Source organism: Triticum urartu, chromosome 4A (genome assembly GCF_056163025.1).
Source record: "Triticum urartu cultivar PI428250 chromosome 4A, HENAU_Tu73, whole genome shotgun sequence".
NCBI classification, from domain to species: domain Eukaryota; kingdom Viridiplantae; phylum Streptophyta; class Magnoliopsida; order Poales; family Poaceae; genus Triticum; species Triticum urartu.
The window spans coordinates 17,696,978-17,717,520 of NC_141876.1; the positions used below are offsets into that span (position 1 = coordinate 17,696,978).

At 44.2% G+C, this 20,543-nt stretch overlaps 2 protein-coding genes and 1 pseudogene across 3 annotated transcripts; all 3 read right to left on the reverse strand.

Moving 5' to 3' along the window:
• Window positions 1-1,020: 1,020 nt before the first annotated feature.
• LOC147974501 (uncharacterized) lies at window positions 1,021-2,054 on the reverse strand. The gene has a single exon (XM_087519488.1). The coding sequence runs from the start codon at window positions 1,984-1,986 to the stop codon at window positions 1,243-1,245; it is 744 nt and encodes a 247-aa protein (XP_087375614.1). The 5' UTR covers window positions 1,987-2,054; the 3' UTR covers window positions 1,021-1,242.
• Window positions 2,055-7,324: 5,270 nt separating this feature from the next.
• LOC147974502 (uncharacterized) lies at window positions 7,325-8,283 on the reverse strand (annotated as a pseudogene).
• A 1,806-nt stretch (window positions 8,284-10,089) lies between these two features.
• On the reverse strand, window positions 10,090-17,561 carry LOC125550307 (ribonuclease TUDOR 1). 2 transcript variants are annotated; one of them, XM_048713278.2, is made up of 17 exons: window positions 17,408-17,561; window positions 16,037-16,194; window positions 15,474-15,548; window positions 15,252-15,365; window positions 15,067-15,171; window positions 14,745-14,951; window positions 14,448-14,663; window positions 14,248-14,355; window positions 13,939-14,109; window positions 13,655-13,855; window positions 13,193-13,555; window positions 12,877-13,107; window positions 12,615-12,800; window positions 12,459-12,536; window positions 12,180-12,374; window positions 11,097-11,474; window positions 10,090-10,580 (listed from the first exon to the last, which is right to left on the reverse strand). In XM_048713278.2, the coding sequence occupies exons 2-17, from the start codon at window positions 16,184-16,186 to the stop codon at window positions 10,392-10,394; spliced, it is 2,967 nt and encodes a 988-aa protein (XP_048569235.1). In that variant the 5' UTR covers window positions 16,187-16,194; window positions 17,408-17,561; the 3' UTR covers window positions 10,090-10,391. The 2 variants fall into 2 exon arrangements, with proteins under 2 accessions (XP_048569235.1, XP_087373674.1); XM_087517548.1 differs by lacking the exon at window positions 17,408-17,561 and having other exon boundaries at window positions 16,037-16,212.
• Between the last annotated feature and the right edge of the window lie 2,982 nt (window positions 17,562-20,543).

Sequence of the window (20,543 nt, forward strand, 5' to 3'; positions counted from 1 at the left end):
CAGCCGCGCCGCCGCCGCCTGGCCCTGCACAAGCGCCGCGCCCTCAGGTGACCACCGCATCCCGCGCTGCAGGGGTCAACGAGGAGGAAGAGAGCCCCGCCGCCGCCTACGCCGACCGGGCTTTGCCCGGCGGCGTGCTCAGGCGGCGGCGGCTCGATCTAGGGTCCCCCCCCCCCCAACCCACCCCACCCGCGGGAGCGGGTAGACATTTCTTTCTTCAAAGGCTCGCATGGGAGTACAATTCAGTACAGTGATATTTCACTGGTGTAAACTGTACTACGCCTATAATTTACTTGTCACGGCAAAAACCCTTTGGTCATAGCTCTAGTATTTTCCCCTGAAAAGGTGTCTGGGCATAAAATTGCGTTGCATTCGGTGATCCATTTACAATAAAAATAGTATGCAAGAATTTGGCCACATAAAGGGCCTCGCTTTCAGGTTCCGATTTACAGATCCATGTATAGAAACATTTAGATCTGAACAATCACATACCAATAGAGCGAGATTAATCTCCAAAAGGGCCGGGCAGACTGGAGTTTGTCGTGCTTGTATTTCGTGAACTGTCGTTGTTTTCGATAATTCAGATTCTTGAACCGTTTAAACAAAAGCCCACTTTCTTGAGTGACTAACCGGTACTCGTCGATGGAATTCTATGAAAATGATTGAACGATGCATCCATAAGTCTGGTCTACCAGCCTTATTTACGGTGGCTTGCAATAATCTGATGTGAAGATGTTCTTAAAAAACTTATGGTGGTAAACAACTGCCGCAATTTCGATTTTCTCTCAACAGAAGTACTGGTGATGCGATTCTCTCGAGTGCAGAATTTATCTTCTAGAGATTTTAATCGACGTTCCGTTGTGGATTAAAGCTTCTACTATTTTGTAGCGTAGTTCTGAACATGTAATCAACGAGGAGCAATGAGGCAGCTGATCAACATTTGTATTCTGCAACTTCTCAAAAAAAGAAAAACTTGTGCCCCAGCGAACCAAAGAATGCTCTCTTCCTGTAATACAATTATGAATCAACAAAAGTTGATCCTGGACAAATATGTTCCTAGCATAATCTTTGTCGCAGTCGACAGATAAGTCAGGAATCATCAAAGTTGATCCTGGACAGATTACTGAGGACATGAGACATTTCACTGGAAATCATCTCTACATGGCTTTACAACTTTTCTCAGGAGTACATACTATAGCAGTGACAGGACAGCTCTAGTGTTCTCTAGTGAAGAGCTAAACCCTAAATTTCGCTCCAGCTCCCATAAAGCGCTGCCGCCTCTGCGATGACGGCGTCGGCCGTCTTCTTGGCCGTCATCAGTTCCTGGCCTTGTCGAATCGCACCGTGCGAGTTCTTGGACATGGCGGAGAGAGGTGGACGCATCGGCGGCGCCGGCACGGGCGCGTACTGGTCGCGGCGGCGCTGGGGCTTGTCGTAGCAGCACTGCTGGAACTGGAAGCGGCTGTATCCGGCGAGGTCCTGCGCGCTCTGCACACGCCGCATCGGCCGTGGAACGGCGACGCGCGCGGCCGTGCACGGGTCGCTCTGCACGCGCCGCAGCGTCCCCGGGTGCAGCGGGGGACGCCCAGACGCCGCGGGACGCTGGACGCCGGAGAAGAACACCCGGAAGGTCGCCGACGGCCGCGTGGCCTGCAGGCGGTCGTACTCGTCGCGCAAGTGGGCGAGCTCCTCGTCGCAGGTGACGGACACGAGCACTTCCTCGTCGTCGGCGAGGCGGTACCGGAGCGCTGTCACGATCTTGCGGCCGCCGCTGGCCAGCATCTCCTCGAGCCTCGCGGCCAGCTCCCGGAAGGAGACCCCGCGCGGCACGGCGAGGACGCGGGTCTCGCCTCCGACGTACCGGACCGCGCCGTCCGGGCCGCAGGGCGCGAAGCAGCCGCCGTGGCTGCACATCATCCTCAAGCGCCGCTCGGCCGCCGCCGGGGAGCCAGTGCCGGACGCTCCTGGTGCTGCTGCCGCCGCCATCGGTTGGTCGGCGAGTCGGCGAGTCGTGTGGGTAATCGTTGAGATGAGAGGAGGTGTTCGGCGTGAGTCTCCAAATTTATGGACACGCTACGCCTACGCGTATTCGATGTATGTATGTATAGGCGGCGCGTGAGTACGGTTCCGACTCAGAAGTGACCATGCATGAGATGAGGATTCAGATTCACATGACGTCACGTACGTGCAACCTGGCAAAGCTTCCTTCCCGCCCTTTTGATGGGCTGTTAATTAGTCAACCGATCGAGCTCGGACTGGATTCCCAAGAAAACTTGGGCTCTGTAAAAAAAAGTTCAGGGAATTTGACTCTGAAATTTTAGTGAAATCTTATGTGACTGCCGTCTCGTCAGCTATTTGGGCATCTCCAGCAACCTACCCCTTAGCCATTGGATCGAAAACACGGATCTCAAAGAAGTCCGATTGGCCACGTCAGAAATATCTACATGTTTCGCTGGGAACTGTGGCTAACGCGTCCGCATCCACTCCCCACATTCCCCTTTTTCGTTGACTACACAAAGAGAGAGAGAGAGAGAGAAAGAGAAAGAGAGCAGAGAGAGGGAAGGAGAGAGCGTCGGGCGACCCATGACAGGGCCCACGCTACCGGGACACGGCGGATTCTATGCCCTGCTAGGGGTGGGGGGGGGGGATTCCTCCTCGTCGCATCTCAAAGAGGTGCGGACCACCACCGCCACACTTGTCTCCTCGGGCGACAGCGACCATGGAACGGTCTACGGCGAAGGGAAGGGACCCGCTGAAGCGTACCTGCGCCAGGATATGGTCGCGGTTCGCTTGTCGTGCGAGTGGCGGATCGCGCAGGGTCGCGAACCCACCGCGACGGCCGCCTCCGTCTTCAGCCACGCCATCCTCTCTGGCCGCTCACTTGTCGAGCACAACACCAAGGTACGTAATTGGGAGCCTCCCTGTCATTCCTCTTCTGTTTGCGGGAAACTTGTCGGTTGTTCGCTGGTCGATGCGCCACATGTTTTGCTGCTGTTTTTTTTCGCTTCAGGTGATGAGCAGAAGTGTACACAAGGAAATTTTGTAGTTGCTTGTAGGCGTGGTACTAGTGCTTCAAAACATGGCCAGATTTTCTGAAATTTTTAAGGGAAATGTGCAAAAAAAAAACGCCATGGCAACTTTGTGTAAAGTGGCATCCACGTTTTTTTAAATGCCCTGGCAATTGTCTGAAATTTACTGCTCAATCCACACATGGCAAAACTATTGAAAACTGTTTTTGTTTGTTGGCCTTTGGCATTTTTTCAAGAACAAGTTGTTGTATAACATGGCAATTATACCACTATTTTTGCACATAGCAAATTGGAACAAAATATGGCATTAGTAAAACATGGCATTTTTGTTGAACATTTTATGTAGATTTTGCGACACTATTCTACTGATTTTCCCTCTCATATTTTGATGTCTATAACATGGCAATTTGTAATCTACGTCATTTTTTTAAGAGCAAAATGTTATATGGACATGGCAATTTTACTAATGTTATAGACTATGGCACATTTTTGTTATTTTCTTGACAGAATTGTTCAATCTGGGTGGTATTTTTCTTAGAACTAGATAATACCACACAAGTTGTTGCAGGAATGACTTGCAATATATTTTATTAAGATTTGGTAGTATAGAACATGAATATTTAGAGTAAGATTATGATAACTAAAACTGAAATATATATGATTTATTGTGTTTGATTATTATATAGTTGTAAAATATTTATTAAATATAAATAACATAATAGAATGGAATTTGTCATGCATGTTTGCATGTTGGGGTGGATTTTTTTCTATGCATGGTTGCATGTTGAGCTGGACCTTTTCTCATGCATGTTACATGATGAGGTGACATACTTGCATGTTGAGAGAAATAGGTTAGTGGAGGCTAGTTACTTAGATATAGAAGATAAGATGTTCTAGCTAGTCACATGGCATTTTCATTAAGTAGGCCTTGGTAGTTTTCATTTGTAGGTGTAATGGCCCTTTTTATTGTTCAAAGCTTCACAATTATATTTAAATATACAAGGCAATAAATTTTGTGGCATTTTATAGAGAAACCATTGGCATTTTGTAGGAACCTTGGCATTTTTTAGAGAACCATGGCATTTTGTAGGAACTATGTCAATTATAATGTATATACCATGGCAAACCAAACATGTTTCCCCATTGTATTTTTTCGTAGAGAACCATGGCATTTATTTGTAGAAGCCATGGTATTTTTTATAGAAACACTAATTTTTTTAATATATATACCATCATGGCACAATCCTGAAATATTGTTTGTTTTCCGAAACCCCTAAAATATCACGGCACATCCCAAAAACCCATGGCATTTTTCCGCAAAATATCATGGACCGTGTCATTTTAATTTTTTAGACCATGGCATTTTTAATAACTATTCCATGGTAGTTTTATTGAATGTAGCATGGCATTTTGATCATTTACACCATGGCAACTATATTATTTGGAACATGGCAAATTATTGAACTTACCATGACATTTTTTCAGTGAACACCATGGCATTGTATTGTTAGTTAGTCCATGGCAAAAAAAGTAGAAAGTTTCCATGGCATTTTTAATATATAAGGATGGTAATTTTTTAAATGGCATGATAATTTTCAAAAATTATCCTCACAATTTTATTATTTAAGAGCATGAAAATTTTATTATCAATAGCACAACATTATCACTATTAAGAGCATGCCATTTTCCCTTAAAATAGATCATGAAATTTTAATTTTAATAGAATAAAAAGATGACATTTTTATTATTAATAGCATGGCATTTTCACTATTAAGAGCATGTCATTTGCATTAAAAAAAGATTATGACATTTTTATGCTAATAGCATGGCATTTTTCACTATTAAGAACGTCATATTTTTCCCTTAAAAAAGCATGGCATTTTTCATATTTTAAGAGCATGGCATTTTTAATACCAATAGCATGGAATTTTTATTATATTGGACCCATGGCATTTCTGTATGACTTTTTTTCGAAATGTCTCCATGGCAAATTTGTGGATAATTTTTTTGAATACAATGATCACAACAAGTTGAAATTCTTGCAACAACTTGCCATGTAATCATTTTCACCATTTTTGTGGAAAAATTAGGATAGATTTTTTAATATTTTTATGTGCTTTTTAATTTTACACCATCGCAAATTCATGTGTTCTTTTATAATCTAACACACATGATTTTAGCAGCGTGAAAATTGGGCGTTTTTTGTTGCCCAAACAGAGGACTCGATCTATAAGATCAGTCGTGAAGCCGAGAGGGAGGTTCGCGCTCGGGGTGCTCCCTTGGCAAACAAATTGGTTTGCTCGCTCCTCCCGATCGAGGGGAATGAGTCGTTGGGAGCACCTATAGGGTGCCTTAAACGCCCTTGAGCTTTTCGGCACCCACGCGCCCCTGCTCATGGGTCGGCCCAAGAAAGGAAGACAAACGCTCGATAGTTACTCTGAGTCGCTCGATCACCTTGACACGGCCGCGGTTGACCACTTGTCTGGTCAACCCTGGGCAAGTGAAAAAACAAAAAATAAATAAATAAATTTAGAAAATAGCAAAAAAAACCTAATATTACAAAATTTGTTCTTAGATTTGGAAAATAGTTCGTAAACCATAGCAGGGTTCGCAAATTTGAAAAATCATTGAATTTAATTTTTTTGAAAAGTTCATTGACATTGAAAAAATTCATCAAATTCAAAAAATATCATCAAACATTTAAAAAGTTCATCCAATTTGAAAAATATTTCATAAAACTTCAAAACAATCATTGAATTGGAAAATTTTCATCAAATTTGAAAAAACTTCATCGATTTTTGAAAAAAAATCACCAATTTTGAAAAAAAAATATCTACTTGAAAAAGCTCACAAAAGCTGAAAAATTTGACCGAATTTTAAAAAGTTCATGCAATTTGAAAAAAGGAAGAGGGAAAAGAAAAAAAATGTTGAAATCCTACGTGGAAACGAAAAAAAAACAAGAACAAGAAAAAACAATTGGGCCGACCCGCTAACTGGACCTAGTGTATGGATAACCCTCTAAGCGGCGCTTAAGAGTTTAGGGATTGCCCGAGTCGTTCGGTGGCAGCAGGGCTCCCAGGGAACGGACGCCAGGTTTTTGGGTCCAAATTTTATGGTCCTGCAAACTAGTTTCTTTTAGGAAGGTGTTGAGGTACATCGCCTGTTGTCGGTCGCGGGTCAAACAGGATAATCTCTTGGGAAAACAAGAAACACGGGGGAATCTGATTTCGTTCAAAAGATTTTTTTTTTCTCTTGGCTTTGGGCTTTAGGGCAAATGTGTTCTAAACAAAACGGGGATTTTGGGAGAGAATTTCTAGCACGCATGGGCGGGCACACAGATTGTGGGCTGCCGATCTACGTCAAGATTTGAAAAGTCATTTGTGCATTTCATGTATCCGCGGTCCTATATCCGTGCAGACATATCTGTAATCGCATCATAAAGGGGAAGCAGTATACCTTTCCGTGGGACCAAGGGACCGTTTCTCAAGTGATAGATATTTCGATCAACAGTCGGTGCAAGAAGGGTGTAGTAAAACCGTAGAGTTGTGCTGAAACCGTTCACTCTGTTCTGCTTCTTGAAGTCCCCCTTTTTTTGTTAGATGTTCAATGAGTAGTGGATAGAGGAAAATGACCGAAGCTATTCTGTTCTGTTGAATCTTATCCGGCACAGGTTAGCTGTTGTGTTGTATGTTTGATCTTCTTTGAATATTCTTGTTGGGACAAGTTTTGCATATGGTTATCTTTGTTTCTTCTTTCTACTTCTACTAGTTTGTCCACTTTCAAGAACTCGGGTCTTTGGCTTATTGAATCTTTCTACTAAGGAAAATTTTGCTGTTGAATCTTAGAATGGAAATAGTAATGGATGTATGTACTTTACGAGTCTAGAACATGTTTGTAAGTACCGGAAATAGAAACCTGAACACTTGGGACAACATGTCAGTTAACTTGTTCTAAGTTCAAGAAGCTTCAGCAATATGTCAGTGCGCTGGAACTTCGATCAGCTTCTATTTTACAAGTTTTGTACTCCAGGGAGCCAAAGCAGCATTGTTGCGTAATTATACCCCTGCTGGTCAGAGTCATTGTTGGTGATAAATACTAGAAAGGGTTTGTGATGTATTTTTTTTGTGTGTGTAAAGAATGTTCTTCCTGCAATATAATTCTGATGAATCGCTAGAACCAGCAAATATGTTGGAACCATCAAAGTTGATCCTGGATATGAAACATTTCATTGGAAATCATGTAAGTACATGGTTTTACAACTTTTCTTTCTTTAGTAGGAGTACATAGCAGTGACATCAGGACAGCCCTGGTGTTCTCTTGTGAAGAGCTAAACCCTAATTTCACTCCAGCTCCCAGAAAGCACTCCGATCCGGTTCTTATCTGCCATGGCCGGTTCTTCTCTGCAATTAGCATATACCAATCTGCTTCTCGCCTTCGCGGCCGCTGCCTTGTCCGACAGCAGCTCCTCGCCTTCTCGGATCGCACCGTGCGAGTTCTTGGACATGACGGAGAGCGGTGGACGCATCGGCGGCGCGTGCTGATCGGGGCGACGGCCGGGCTTGTCGTAGTAGCAGCACGGCTGGAAGCGGGCGAGGTCCTGCGCGCTCTGCACACGCCGCATCATCAGTGTCGGCGCTGGACCGGCGACGCGCGCGGCCGTGCACGGGTCGCTGCACGCGCCGCAGCGTCCCCGGGTGCAGCGGGGGACGCCCAGACGCCGCGGGCCGCTGGACGCCGGAGAAGAACACCCGGAAGGTCGCCGACGGCCGCGTGGCCTTCAGGCGGTCGTGCTCGTCGCGCAAGTGGGCGAGCTCCTCGTTGCAGGTGACGGACACGAGCACTTCCTCGTCGTCGGCGAGGCGGTACTTGAGAGCTGACACGATCTTGCCGCCGGCCATCTCCCCAAGCCTCGCGGACAGCTCCCGGAAGGAGACACCGCGCGAGACGGCGAGGACGCGGGTCTCGCCTCCGACGTACCGGACCGCGCGGTCCGGGCCGCAGGGCGCGAAGCAGCCGCCGTGGCTGCACGTCATCCTCAGGCGCCGCTCGGCCGCCGTGCCGGACGCTTGTTGTGCCGCCATCGGTTGCTCGGCGAGTCGGCGAGTCGTGATGAGAGGAGTTGGGCGTGAGTGGTGGTACCCGTATGCCGCGCACGCACACGCACCGTGCCGCGCGTCTCCAAATTTATGGACAGGCTAACGCGTATGTGCATAGGCGGTGCGTGAGTGCGGTTCCGATTCGGACCATGAATCATTCACATCATCACGTCACGAACGCCCAACATGGCAAAGCCTCCTTCCCCTCATGGGTCTGAAGAAAACTCGGTGCCGATGAAGTGGGCCGGCGTGGGTGTCGGCCCGTGTCACGACCCAAACACAAAGATGGATGAACAACCGGTTTCTCAAAAAAAATTATGGATGAACAACCGGATCAGTACCAATACATGGATCTTCTCAAAAAAAATACCAATACATGGATACAAACTTTTTATTTTTTTTGAAACACGGATGGATACAAATTTGGGATACAAAGGATTCGGGATCAGGATCAGCAGCAAGGAGAGATGAGATACATGAAGCAGAAGGGTGAGGAAGGAGAACATGAAAATGAGAAGTTGAAGACATTTCAATCTATTCGCTGCCCTCCTCTGTCTTTTTGTTTTAGAAACACAATGCACTTTATTGCATATAAGTTCAATGTTTACAGGATACATAAATGAGGAGGTGGTGCATCAAGCCACACATGCCGCCCTGCCATACGAGCTAGTCTATGAGGCTCCCCATTACATTCCCGCTATAGCCCATGGCCTGTATGCTGCCCTCCTCTATCTAGCTTCTCCTCCTTTATAAGCCTTTTTGTCTATTTGTGTAGCTGGGCCAAGCCCATGGCCCATGACCCATTACATTGGGAAGGCCCTGGATATGAAGAGGGTCATGACCCTTGGGGCATATGACATTCTCACCCCCTTAAAGCATGGCTTGACCTCAAGCCGGTGACACTATAACGAAGAACAGCAAAACCACCCATAGTTGATGGAGCTTTGTATCTCTCTTTGCTGATAGGCATCCAACATCATAATCACTCTTTGAACTTCTATGTCCAAACTTGATCCTCATCTTAATAGTTTCCCGGCCATGAAGATTCAAGATTCTAGGATGTTCGTCAAAACCAAAAGACCGCTTGAACCATTGAGAAAAGCACAAGCAAACCAACAAAATATTCAATTGATATGATTACAATGTTTTTCGATGACTCCTAAACCAATCTGGACACTACAACGAGGATGGGTGGGGATTATGTTAGATATTTTGGGTGTTATTGTTGGTCACAACATGGTTTTATTGACACAGAAGAAAAAAACATGGATTTCATTAAGTGTTGGAGATAGTAGCCATGGTGAACGGGAAATTCTGAATCCATGGAAACAGAATATCCCCTTTTTCGTGTCCGCTCCACTAGAAAACTTTGTTCCGTTTCCACGTAAGAAACTTTGTTTCCATTTCTATTTTGCAATATTTTGTTTCCATTTTCATATTTTCTCTTCATTTTCATTTTTCCGTGGAAAAGTTCAGATAGTTTTCGCTCTGCTTTCATCCTCTTCCATAGATGGAGGCCATTCAACACAGACATCTATGCATATTTATGCACTCATCCTTCGGTTGCACGGCTTTGCACAGCCTATGACTTTCGCTTTCTATTTCTCACGTGCACCACAAAACAGAACAATCAGTCTCCAAAACCCCGCCTCTTATGATCCTATACAAGTGAGGGGGGAAAAGCCATTTGTGGGGCGCTTTTGTGCAACTGCTGGCTTCTTTTAGTCTCCAACAGCTTCTTTTAAGTCTCCAACATTTTGTTCCACGGCTTTAGCGACTTGCAATGGATTTCACTCCAAGCCTCTAAATTATCGACAGAAAAAAGACATTTTGAACAGAGAGCTCATTACCTTATGAGTCCCCAACATGCTGCTAAAATGCCATGTAGCTGATTATAGATGCGAGCGAGTAGAAAACCATTTGAATCAGCGAATGCAAAAACGACACATAACAAGAACACAGGATAGCAGTAAAGTCACTTTATTTGGTAGATTAAAGTATCAAACCTGAATTTAATTTCCATTTGACTGCAATCCTCGGTATTATATGTTCTGTCTCTACAAAGAAGAAACGCAGTCCACAAAGGACACAGACCTTATTGAGCTTAGGGGAAAAACAATGTATATAGTTCTCTTCTAATTGCATAAATATAGTCTTCTCTCTCACTAGTTTTCATATATAAGCTCTCGACTGAGTTCCGCTCGGTGTCCAAAACTTTCATATCTAAACCATGACTGCGCCACTGCCTGCTGCGGCCTTCCCTCGTCTACCGACGAGGCGGGGGTCTCCTCCCGCCTGGAGCTTGATCTTCCTCGTCGGATTCGACGTCTCCATACTGCCACAGCCGCAGCCTTTCCTTCTTCGCCTTCTCCTGGAACTGTTCCAGATTCTCGAGAGCTGTCTTCCTCTCCTTGGTGTCCCATCTCTTGCCCCTTTCAAGTCGGGCAAGCCCTTCCTGCACATATTAGCATGAGCGTATTAGGTTTAGGGATCGAGATGAGTTTTCCAAAATACATAAATATGCATCTAGGTTAGCTACCAGTCTTAATGATGTTAATGCGGAAAATAATTGAAATATAACTCACATGTCAACCTCAAAAAAAGTAACCGGCACGTTATTACTCATACGATGTTTCCATAACCCCCATAATCTGGATGTTTCTCCAAGCTTAAGGAAGAAACTAGCTGATATAACAATACTAAATAAGCATTTTCGAAGTACACTTCAAAAAAAATTACGGAGATATTATATCATTTCAATATCAATCTTGAGAAAATGTGAGCCATACTGGGTTATTGTGTAAACCTACTCAAACTGCATAAGCAATATTCTCCGGCCTATTTTCATAGCAAACTATTTCCATAAAGAAAGCTCCTCATGGAAAGATCAAAGCAGACTTTGCAGAAACCCACCAGCCAGTAAACAAAGCTAACCAGCAATTCATAATGCATAAAAGTCAATAGCACAAACCTCGAGCATGGCAGCATTGATGCTGGATTCTGTCTCTGGATCAACAAGAGTCACAATGAGAACAGGCCCAGTGCCTTGTCCCTTCACTTTTCCACCAGTAGTGTCGCGCTCTTCGATCATTGCCCGGTATTGTTTTGAACTGCTTAGCAAGCATTCGCTAAGATACTCTGCTGCTTCCTGACCATTATCATCTTCCAGACCAGGTACTTTGATGAAGGCAAGGCTGCACAGCTGAGCAAGAGGAGGAGAGGAGGATACTGATGGGTCTGCAGGCCGGATGCGGTTGTAAGGAACCACTTCTTGGTTACCAAAATCAATGTAGAATACTTCAAATTTGTCATCTACAGACTCTACAGCTCCTCGGGGTCCATTAACAATCTGCAGGAATTATGATGGAAATGCTCCTTAGGATATTGTACCATTCTATTATAAATAAATATGTAAAACTAATTAGTACCATGAGAAGAACAAGTATTACTCCCTCCGTTTTTATTTAGTCGGCGTATTAGCTTTAGTCAAAGTCAAGCTTTGTAAACTTTGACAAAGTTTATAAACAAAAATATTAACATATACAATAACAAATCAATACCATTAGATTCATTATTGAATGTACTTTCACATCATTTTGATTTTTTATGATAAATATATTTTTCTATAAACTTGGTCAAACTTTACGAAGTTTGACTTCAGTCAAACCTAATATGCAGAGTAAATAAAAACGGAGGGAGTAGCATGTAGCATTGCACTGAAATGGGACATCAAGCACCGTATTTTCAACAATACTGTCAACTTGGCAAGATGCTGCTAATAATATTGTCATGTGCACTGTTAGGTACTCAAGTCTGACACTCAGCATCTATCACTTCACCTAAATGATCCTAACAAGCACACCAATTCCTAAGGTCCAGTGGCTTAAGTAGAAACTTATATTTGTTAAATGCATCAAGCTAACAGCTAATGACAGGTCTAAGTATCTATTAAAGACATTGCTGAAACCAGAGTCTGAATTTAATAGCCAATCTATGACCGTGATACAATAATAATTAGTTAGTTTTAACATGAGTGAATTAACTGTAGTCATACCATGGCTCTATTCCAAGAGTTGTCGAGGCTAAACTGAGCAAGAACTATCTCTCCCTTTCCAGGATTAAAAGCACCAATGACTGGTGCCTCCTTAAGTTTCAAGGATGCAAGCTGTTGTTGGATGGAAGCTACTCTCTGGTCACCTACTGTCTGGGCATAGAACTTTCCACCACCAAGAACTTCAGTAGCAACAACCTGAAGTCAGGTAACAGAGCCATGTCAGCACTATTTCAGTAACGACAAAAATCAACAACTTCCAATGTTTTTTCATCAACAAACCTTGAGAATTTCCTTTTGTTTGGATTCAGAGGCTGACCCATTAGTAACTTCTTCACCCTCGACGTAGTTCTCCCATATCTTGATAAATAGGTGTCAGTAACAATAAATAAATAATTATGTACTTCCTAAAAGATGTAGCACGGTATAACAGGTTACCTTCAGTTTCTGCTGCTTTGCTAACTTTTCAGCTCTTGTGAGGACATGAGCATCTGGAATCCTATCCAAGCCAAATGAACTAAGCTTGGCCAAGCCAGACTCTAAAAGAACAGAACCAACGTTGGTCTTAGACTCCCACAAGGAACCTATGAATGTTCCAGTTCTATCAACTGTTTCAACCTCAATCTGCAAAATGATTTGGTATCCTTCAGATACTGGAGATGGAGATATGGACAAAGCAGAGAGGCAGCAGACACCATACCTCCACATCACGCTGTAGAATCATCCTCCTCATCAAAGCAATAGCTTCGCTCGAGTAGGGCTCATCTTTACCAGGGCACCTAACACCAGACAATGAAAAAGCGATGCTGCAAGTCTCCTTCGGAATTGTCAGTTTGAAACGATGACCACTGAAAACATATTCAACAACAGCAGTATGCCTTCTATTCCGCTGCAGGAAGGGAAGGAAATCTTTGGCCTTCTTAGAATTAACCTGAGGAGTGCAATCATAACAATCTATTAATAAAGGTGCAGAGCAAATGTCAAAGGAAACTACTGGAACAAGCAAGAATGCCAACCATTGTTAAATCGGTTATATGCATCACAGGAGGAAGTTTGTCAGAGTGAATTCCTTTCTTTGCTTTCTCAGCACGTGAGTGAGCCGCTAATAGAGCATCAAAATAATGTGATCTTTCCTCGTAGTCACGGTGTTTTGATATCTCAGCGAAGCCCCGTGAGAGCAAAAGCTCAGCAACATTAATTTTAGGCTGGGTGCCTGCGCTTGGAGCAGAAGATGTGTCATCTCCGTCCGCCGGTGATGGCGAACCTAGAAAAACTGAACCATAATCCAAAACTCTGGTATCAGCCGAGTTCATTACAGGCACAGCATTCTGTCCATCCATGGTGCTGATCCTTCTAGAATATTCCATTTCCACGGTCACCTGAAATTTTGAAAAAAGGGGTATAACAGTCACTTCTCAACTAAGAATCAACTTCTCATCATTGTAACTTCAGTAAGAATATGAGCAGCCCATAAATACCTGTTTGCCAATCAACCGTGTGCGCAAGAATTCCTTAGATTCACGAGCAAATTTGTCGGGCTTGTTGTCCTCCCTGCGAGGATTGCCTAGCTTAGGAGCTCTAATACTTGAAAGATTAACCCGCCGTTCTGCTGAAGGACTTCCATAAGGAGCAGCATCATCAGCAACAATAATACAATCACCACTCACAACTTCTACCACCTACAAAGACATCAATATGAACCAAATTAGTTAAGTTACAAGAATCATGATCAAAAGACTGATACTGAGAACATAAAACCCACTTTTCCAGTGAATTTCTGATCATGGATTGGCTTTGAATTTGTCACTGGTGGCTTAAATCCAGTCCAAATTCTCAGCTGTTCCTTTTTTGCCTGAAGTTCAGCATTCTTCAGCTTTATTTTAACTTCAACATCTAGCATGTTCGCACTCCACTCCACATATTTCGCAAGACCCTGTAATGGGAAGGTTACAGAACAGTTAAGAAATGCAAAATGTCTGACAAATTAAATGAACAATTTAGCTATTCTTGCTTCTTAGAACATATAATGTGAACCAGAAATGATTATGGATGAATGAATAATTAGTCATACATTTTCAACAAGCTCAAGGGACAAGTCCTTAGCAGTGTCACCATCTGGGTAATACACCGAACCAATTATATTACTGAAACTGTCTGTCCCCTCCACCACAATTCGCACCTAGAGAAAAAATACAAATCAATACTGATTAAAAGATGATACATGTTGACTGTAAAGATGGGATAAAACAATTGAAAGAAAACGTGGCTTACATCTCTGTTCAGAACTCGAGTCTCTGTGAAATGCTTAGCTTCTCTTCCAAACCTATCTGGTGGAACTTCAGTAGAGGCTGTCGATGCAGCAAGCCTTTGTGCTGTTGTCAGTGGTGCAGGAGCTTCCCCAGAATCATCACCATTTGTAGTGCCGTTAGTGCCCTCTGGTTCGGCAACAACAGTAGGATTCGGTGGTCGTCTCCCCATGGACGGAGCCTGCATTTCATCATTCTCAATATTTACTTTCTAACAGAAAAAATATATATGGAATCAAATAAAAGCTATTGAGATGCACACCTGCACTCCAGCAACATATATCTGGACAAATTGGAAACTTGGAAGCAAGTAAACACGAATGGTACTGCCATCACGAACTTGTTCGACAATGGCTTCCAGACTCTTGCCTTTATTAGCAACTGCAAAACCCTTTGCATCAAAACCACTAAGTTCGCCAATTGCTGATGGTGGAAGATCTCTTATCGAATCTTCAGCAGCACCAGGTTCCTATAAGTTGGCAGAAAATAAGAACACAAAATTAGGTCATCATTCGATAGAACAATTGTGTCATGCAATTCAAAAGATGCTTGCAGGACAGCAGGAACCCCAAAAGAAAGCACACCTTGCTCCAACGGCCTAAACCCTGTTGCTTAGCAACTTCCTCCAACCTTAGAAGCTCAGAGACATTTGGAAGTGGTTCACCCCCCTTGGGGCCTTGCTCCTTTACCTGATCAAATAAGTAAGATCAAAATTTACCAAAACATTTGGCACAACAAAACAATTGAAGAAAAAGTAAATGGTCATTACCCTTGCCCATCCTGCAGCAACCACCAAGTAGGCAACGTTCTTGTCGCCAAGGTAGACAGTGCCAAATTCTCGTCCGATGTTAGGTGCTGTGTAATCCACTCTAAATGTGACCTCCTGCAATAGTTTTTAGTTGGAAATAGAAGTGGTTTTTATGTGATTACATTCAATATTAATACATGCATAGGAGAATTTGGAATAGATAAAAAAAGACACATCGTGTACCTTTCCTACGCAGAGTTTCCTCAGATACTCCCTGCTTTCCCAAGCAAATGGCTCATCCACTCCACCACGACGAGCCTAGAGCACCACAAATATACGGATTCAACAGACAAGATTAAATGGGGAGAAGAACAAAATGTACTGCACAAATAATATGAACAATTTATTATAGATGCATTCCTAAGTTTTAAATTATACAAACAGAACACAGTCAAGGAGTGGGAATGATAATGCAATGATGGAGAGAAATTCTTGTGTCAAATACGAACTTCCATTAGCTCACAAGTGTAGCATGTAAACATAATTCACTATAGAAAAGGGCGGAAGCAGACCCTGGGCAATCAAGGTTTCAACTCAGGGCCTAGATCCAAAAGCCCATAGAAACTACCATGTAAAACAAAACAAAAATGACCAATACCCTAGATGAGCAGGCCTATATCTAGCTCTGTCTCTGACAATACACTAAACCAGTGACTTCCTCAAAATTAAAGGAGGAAATGAACACATGCAGTAAGTTAAAATGTAAACCATATTCCCCTTGTCTAAAAGTGCAGATTGAATCTTACCAGCCTTGGGGCCATAAGGTATGACAGAGTGATGGACTTCTCTGGCGGGATCTCTGCCTTGGTGCTCCCCATGATGAGAAGGCAGTCTCCAGACGTCACAGCCTTCACCTTGCCCCTTAGCCATCCTGAAGCTCCTGTGTTTGCTGCCATGATGGCACCTATATTTGCAATCAAAAGGAAACAGAAATTCATTAGCTAAGTCAAATTTGGTTGAGCCCTCCATATAATTCGGCAATTCTTCCGTTAATACATGCATGTTCCATAATTTTCATTGCATTTGGATTTCACAGGCCATAGGTGGCTAGAAGGAAAGAAAAAGTGAAAAACATGACCGGTCACATGTGAGTTGAAGATGATTAATCACCACAATGCAAAGCACAATGCAAAATCAATCCACTCCAATCCTAACATCACAGAATCTTTCAGTCACGGCTCAGAGCATCGCATAACGGCGGAGCAGTGCACACAAAACATACGAATCTAAATATGACCTGATACTGACAGAAACTCGTCCAGGCAGACATGCACAGAGCTGCAACACTAGCAGCCTGCGTAAATCTGTAACTAGCCAGTTAAAAAACCTCGTCAGAATTCCTGAGCCTCCGGATCTGCGACCCGGCAGACCTGAAGCGCACACGTTTGTTACATGCCGTGTTGTTCAGAACGCATTGCACTGCCCCTCTCCTGTCCAGCCATGAGCCATGGCAAAAAGCAGGCTGCCATGCAACCAAAATTTGTGGTGGGCACAGGCTAAACCCTCCCGAGTGCAGCCTTCCCCCCATGTTTCCTTTTCCGGAACGTGTTCACTTTTAGCAACTTCCGATGTGGTGCAAGGGTCTGATGTGATGCCCCCACCCCACCCTACTACACGCTGAACAACAAACATGCTCCTACAGATCTGCGATGCTCGCCGCTGACAGTGATACCCCCCCCCCCCCTGCCGCCTCGTTTTGCGGGAAACCACTGCCGTAATTTTTTTGCACGAAAAAAACACTAGATCTACGTTAAACCCAGCAGAAAAAAAAAACATCGACAGTGCCTCCAGTCGGATCTAGGAAAATCTACCGTAAACGACCACGAACTACCACACGAACGAAAACAGCCGAATCAGGAGCACTCTGCTCGACATCTGTCGCGCAGATGGGTGGGCGAAAACTGCAGGGATCGCGAGAACAGAGCAGATTACGCCTGGACCCCTTACAAGCTTCGAAGGCAGCTAGCAGAGGAGGAGATCGGGAATGGAACCATGGCGCATCTGGCAGCTAGATTAGAAGAGGCAATTCACCGGCCGGCGAACTGGCGCGGACGCGCGCGTCGGCGAGCGGCTATCGCGGCGAGGGGGGGGGGGGGGGGGGGGGGGGGGGGCGTCACCTTGGGGGAGGGGTCGGCCTCCGCCTCCCGATCCGAGATCCGGGAGAGGGGGTTTGGCCGGCCTGATCCGGGGAGGGGGAGGAGGGGGAGGGAGGATCTCTCTCTGATCCCGATCCGAATGAGGGAGGAAAAAAAACGCTGGAGTGGAGCGACGCCCGCTGCCCCCATTTATAATATCGTCGGCATTTTTTTGGAACCTTCTCCTCCGTAGTAATTCCTTCGCTGGGCCGGCGGGCTCCTGGGCTGGGCCTGGCTTTCCGCTGCACGCACGTGAGCCAGAGGATGGATGGATAGATATCGTGACGCGCAAGCGAGAAAGAGGACGAGGTTGCTGCACGCTACGTCATGCTAGGCTGCTGCTGGCTGGGCTTCTTTTGGGGAAATGACGAGGTGGGATCTATCTACCCATCCATCCATCACCCCAAAGGGGATGAAAGCTGTTGGGGCTTGGGACAGGTGATACAGCAGCTCTATCCACCCTACAGAGTTTGTTCAATGCTTTCCAACTGTTTCTATCATCGATCAATTTGGGTTTAGTTGGGGTTGTTCTTCCTTTTAGTTGGGTTTGTCTTGGATGTTAGCGATGAGGAGGCTTTGGGCGTCAGGTTGTTGATGATGGCCACTCCAACAATTGGACGCGACATAGGATTGTTGATTCTCTCTTTATTGGTTTGATTTGTCACAATAATAACGGTGTACTATATACTCCCTTCATTTCACAATGTAATGCTTCCTCTATCCTCGTGCTTCAACTTTGACCGTAAATTTAACTACCAAGACCGATTGCGGCGGGAGCAAAAGTTATATCAGTGAATTCGTATTCGAAAGAAAAAATTTCAATTATACAATTTCTTCTCCCGCCGCAGTCAGTCTTATTGGTTAAATTTATGGTCAAAGTTAGACCTCGGAAAGCATGGGCACATTATATTTTGGAATGGAGGGAGTACAATGTATAGCCTTCCATTTACCAGAGGTCGATGTTTAGCTCACGTTGTCGTTGTTTTATCGAAATTTGTGTCTCAGCTATTTAGATTGAGGTGTTTACTTTTACTTTCTATTAAAGTCCTCGACTTGCAGTAAATATTGGATACGCCGCTTTATACATTCATTTATAAGATATGCTTAGTTATTGTGCTTTGATTTGGTACAGTTGAGGAGAGAGATCGAGTAGATAAAAGGGAACAAGTGACGTTATTTTGGGAGGGGGGGGGGGCGTGAAGACGAGGGGGTTCGCAATTATGAAGGTAGTTCGGAAGTGGTTGTTGGTGGCTAGAGGAAAAATCGTAGCGAGTATTTGTTGTGTGTCATTGCCAAATTGATGTAAACAAATTCCCAAAGGGAATATATACGATAGACACAGTTCCCATAATCATTATCATGGAATTTGTCAGGATCATTTCCCTATAATTCTTGATTTTAAATTCTAATTCTACACTACTGCAGAAACATGTATAGTCGTTTGCCTTCGAGTGACGGGCAAAGGGACTGCGTCACTAGTAATCACTAGTAAGGTGGCAATCGCCTATAGACCAATGCCGGGAACCGACAGTCACCCTTCACTTATGATTTATAGAGGGGGGTCAATTATCCAGTGGTGAGCACCCTCTGGCTGATCATCATGGGTATTCTCTCCCGCAACTTCTTAGCCACCTACATCAATTTCATGTGGGATGGAAGAGGCATTCTCCACGTCCAAAAAATAGGCGTAGCCCCCAATTCCCAATCTTGCCATCCACTGTCACCGGAGATTCCCCACCACGAATTGATGAGTGGCTTTTACACACAATTTTACCCCCGTTTAAACTGAATATTCATGAATAATTATTGAGTTTATCACTTCAGCTCGCCCCACTAATCACACTAATAATTGCAAAGATGTGCAAATCTCCTTCTTTATTCTATTCCTTGCAAATATGGAAATATTTAGGTGGAAATCAAAGCATATATGGGATGTATTCGAGGAGATGGTCGGTTCCATATAAAAGAGAAGACAACCAACCGTATTAACGCAAGTGCTCGTACTAGCGATTGCACCGCGCGCCACCGCCTCTAAGACATGAGGTCAAGGAGCTTTCGTGAAGGGACACAAGCCCAATTCTCGTGACGTCATTTTTTGTGCAGAAATAAAAGTTCTAGAAATGGGCTGAAAATTTACGGCATTTTTTCATGGACCAAAAGAGACCACCGAAGCACCGGAGCTGGGCCAGGAAGTGACCGAGGAGGCCACAAGCCTAGGGGGCGCCCACCCCCTAGGGTGTGCCCCCCGGCTTGTGGGCCCCTCGACCACCCCCTTGACATGAGACTGATGTTTACTACACAACCTTCTTCTTGTAGACGTTGTTGGGACTCCAAGTGCAGAGGTTTGTAGGACAGTAGCAAATTTCTCTCAAGTGGATGACCTAAGGTTTATCAATCCGTAGGAGGCGTAGGATGAAGATGGTCTCTCTCAAGCAACCCTGCAACCAAATAACAAAGAGTCTCTTGTGTCCCAACACACCCAATACAATGGTAAATTATATAGGTGCACTAGTTTGGCGAAGAGATGGTGATACAAGTGGTATATGGATAGTAGATAAAGGTATTTGTAATCTGAAAAAAACAGCAAGGTAGCAAGTGATAAAAGTGAGCGTAAACTGTATTGCAATGATAGGAAATAAGGCCTAGGGTACATACTTTCACTAGTGCAAGTCCTCTCAACAATACTAACATAATTGGATCATAAAACTATCCCTCAACATGCAACAAAGAGTCACTCCAAAGTCACTAATAGTGGAAAATGAACGAAGAGATTATGGTAGGGTACGAAACCACCTCAAAGTTATTCTTTCCAATCAATCTATTGGGCTATTCCTATAAGTGTCACAAACAGCCCTAGAGTTCGTACTAGAATAACACCTTAAGACACAAATCAACCAAAACCCTAATGTCACCTAGATACTCCAATGTCACCTCAAGTATCCGTGAGTATGATTATACGATATGCATCACACAATCTCAGATTCATCTATTCAACCAACGTATAGAACCTCAAAGAGTGTCCCAAAGTTTCTACCGGAGAATCATGATGAAAACGTGTGCCAACCCCTATGCATAGGTTCATGGGCGGAACCCGCAAGTTTATCACCAAAACATACAT

Coding starts and splice junctions, on each gene's coding strand:
- LOC147974501 (XM_087519488.1), bottom strand. CDS start 1,986: ATGGCGGCGGCAGCAGCACCAGGAGCGTCCGGCACTGGCTCCCCGGCG.
- LOC125550307 (XM_048713278.2), bottom strand. CDS start 16,186: ATGGCAGCAAACACAGGAGCTTCAGGATGGCTAAGGGGCAAGGTGAAG. Junction 14,664..14,744: donor TATATGTTGCTGGAGTGCAG/GTGTGCATCTCA, acceptor GATGAAATGCAG/GCTCCGTCCATGGGGAGACG. Junction 13,108..13,192: donor ATATAACCGATTTAACAATG/GTTGGCATTCTT, acceptor TGCACTCCTCAG/GTTAATTCTAAGAAGGCCAA.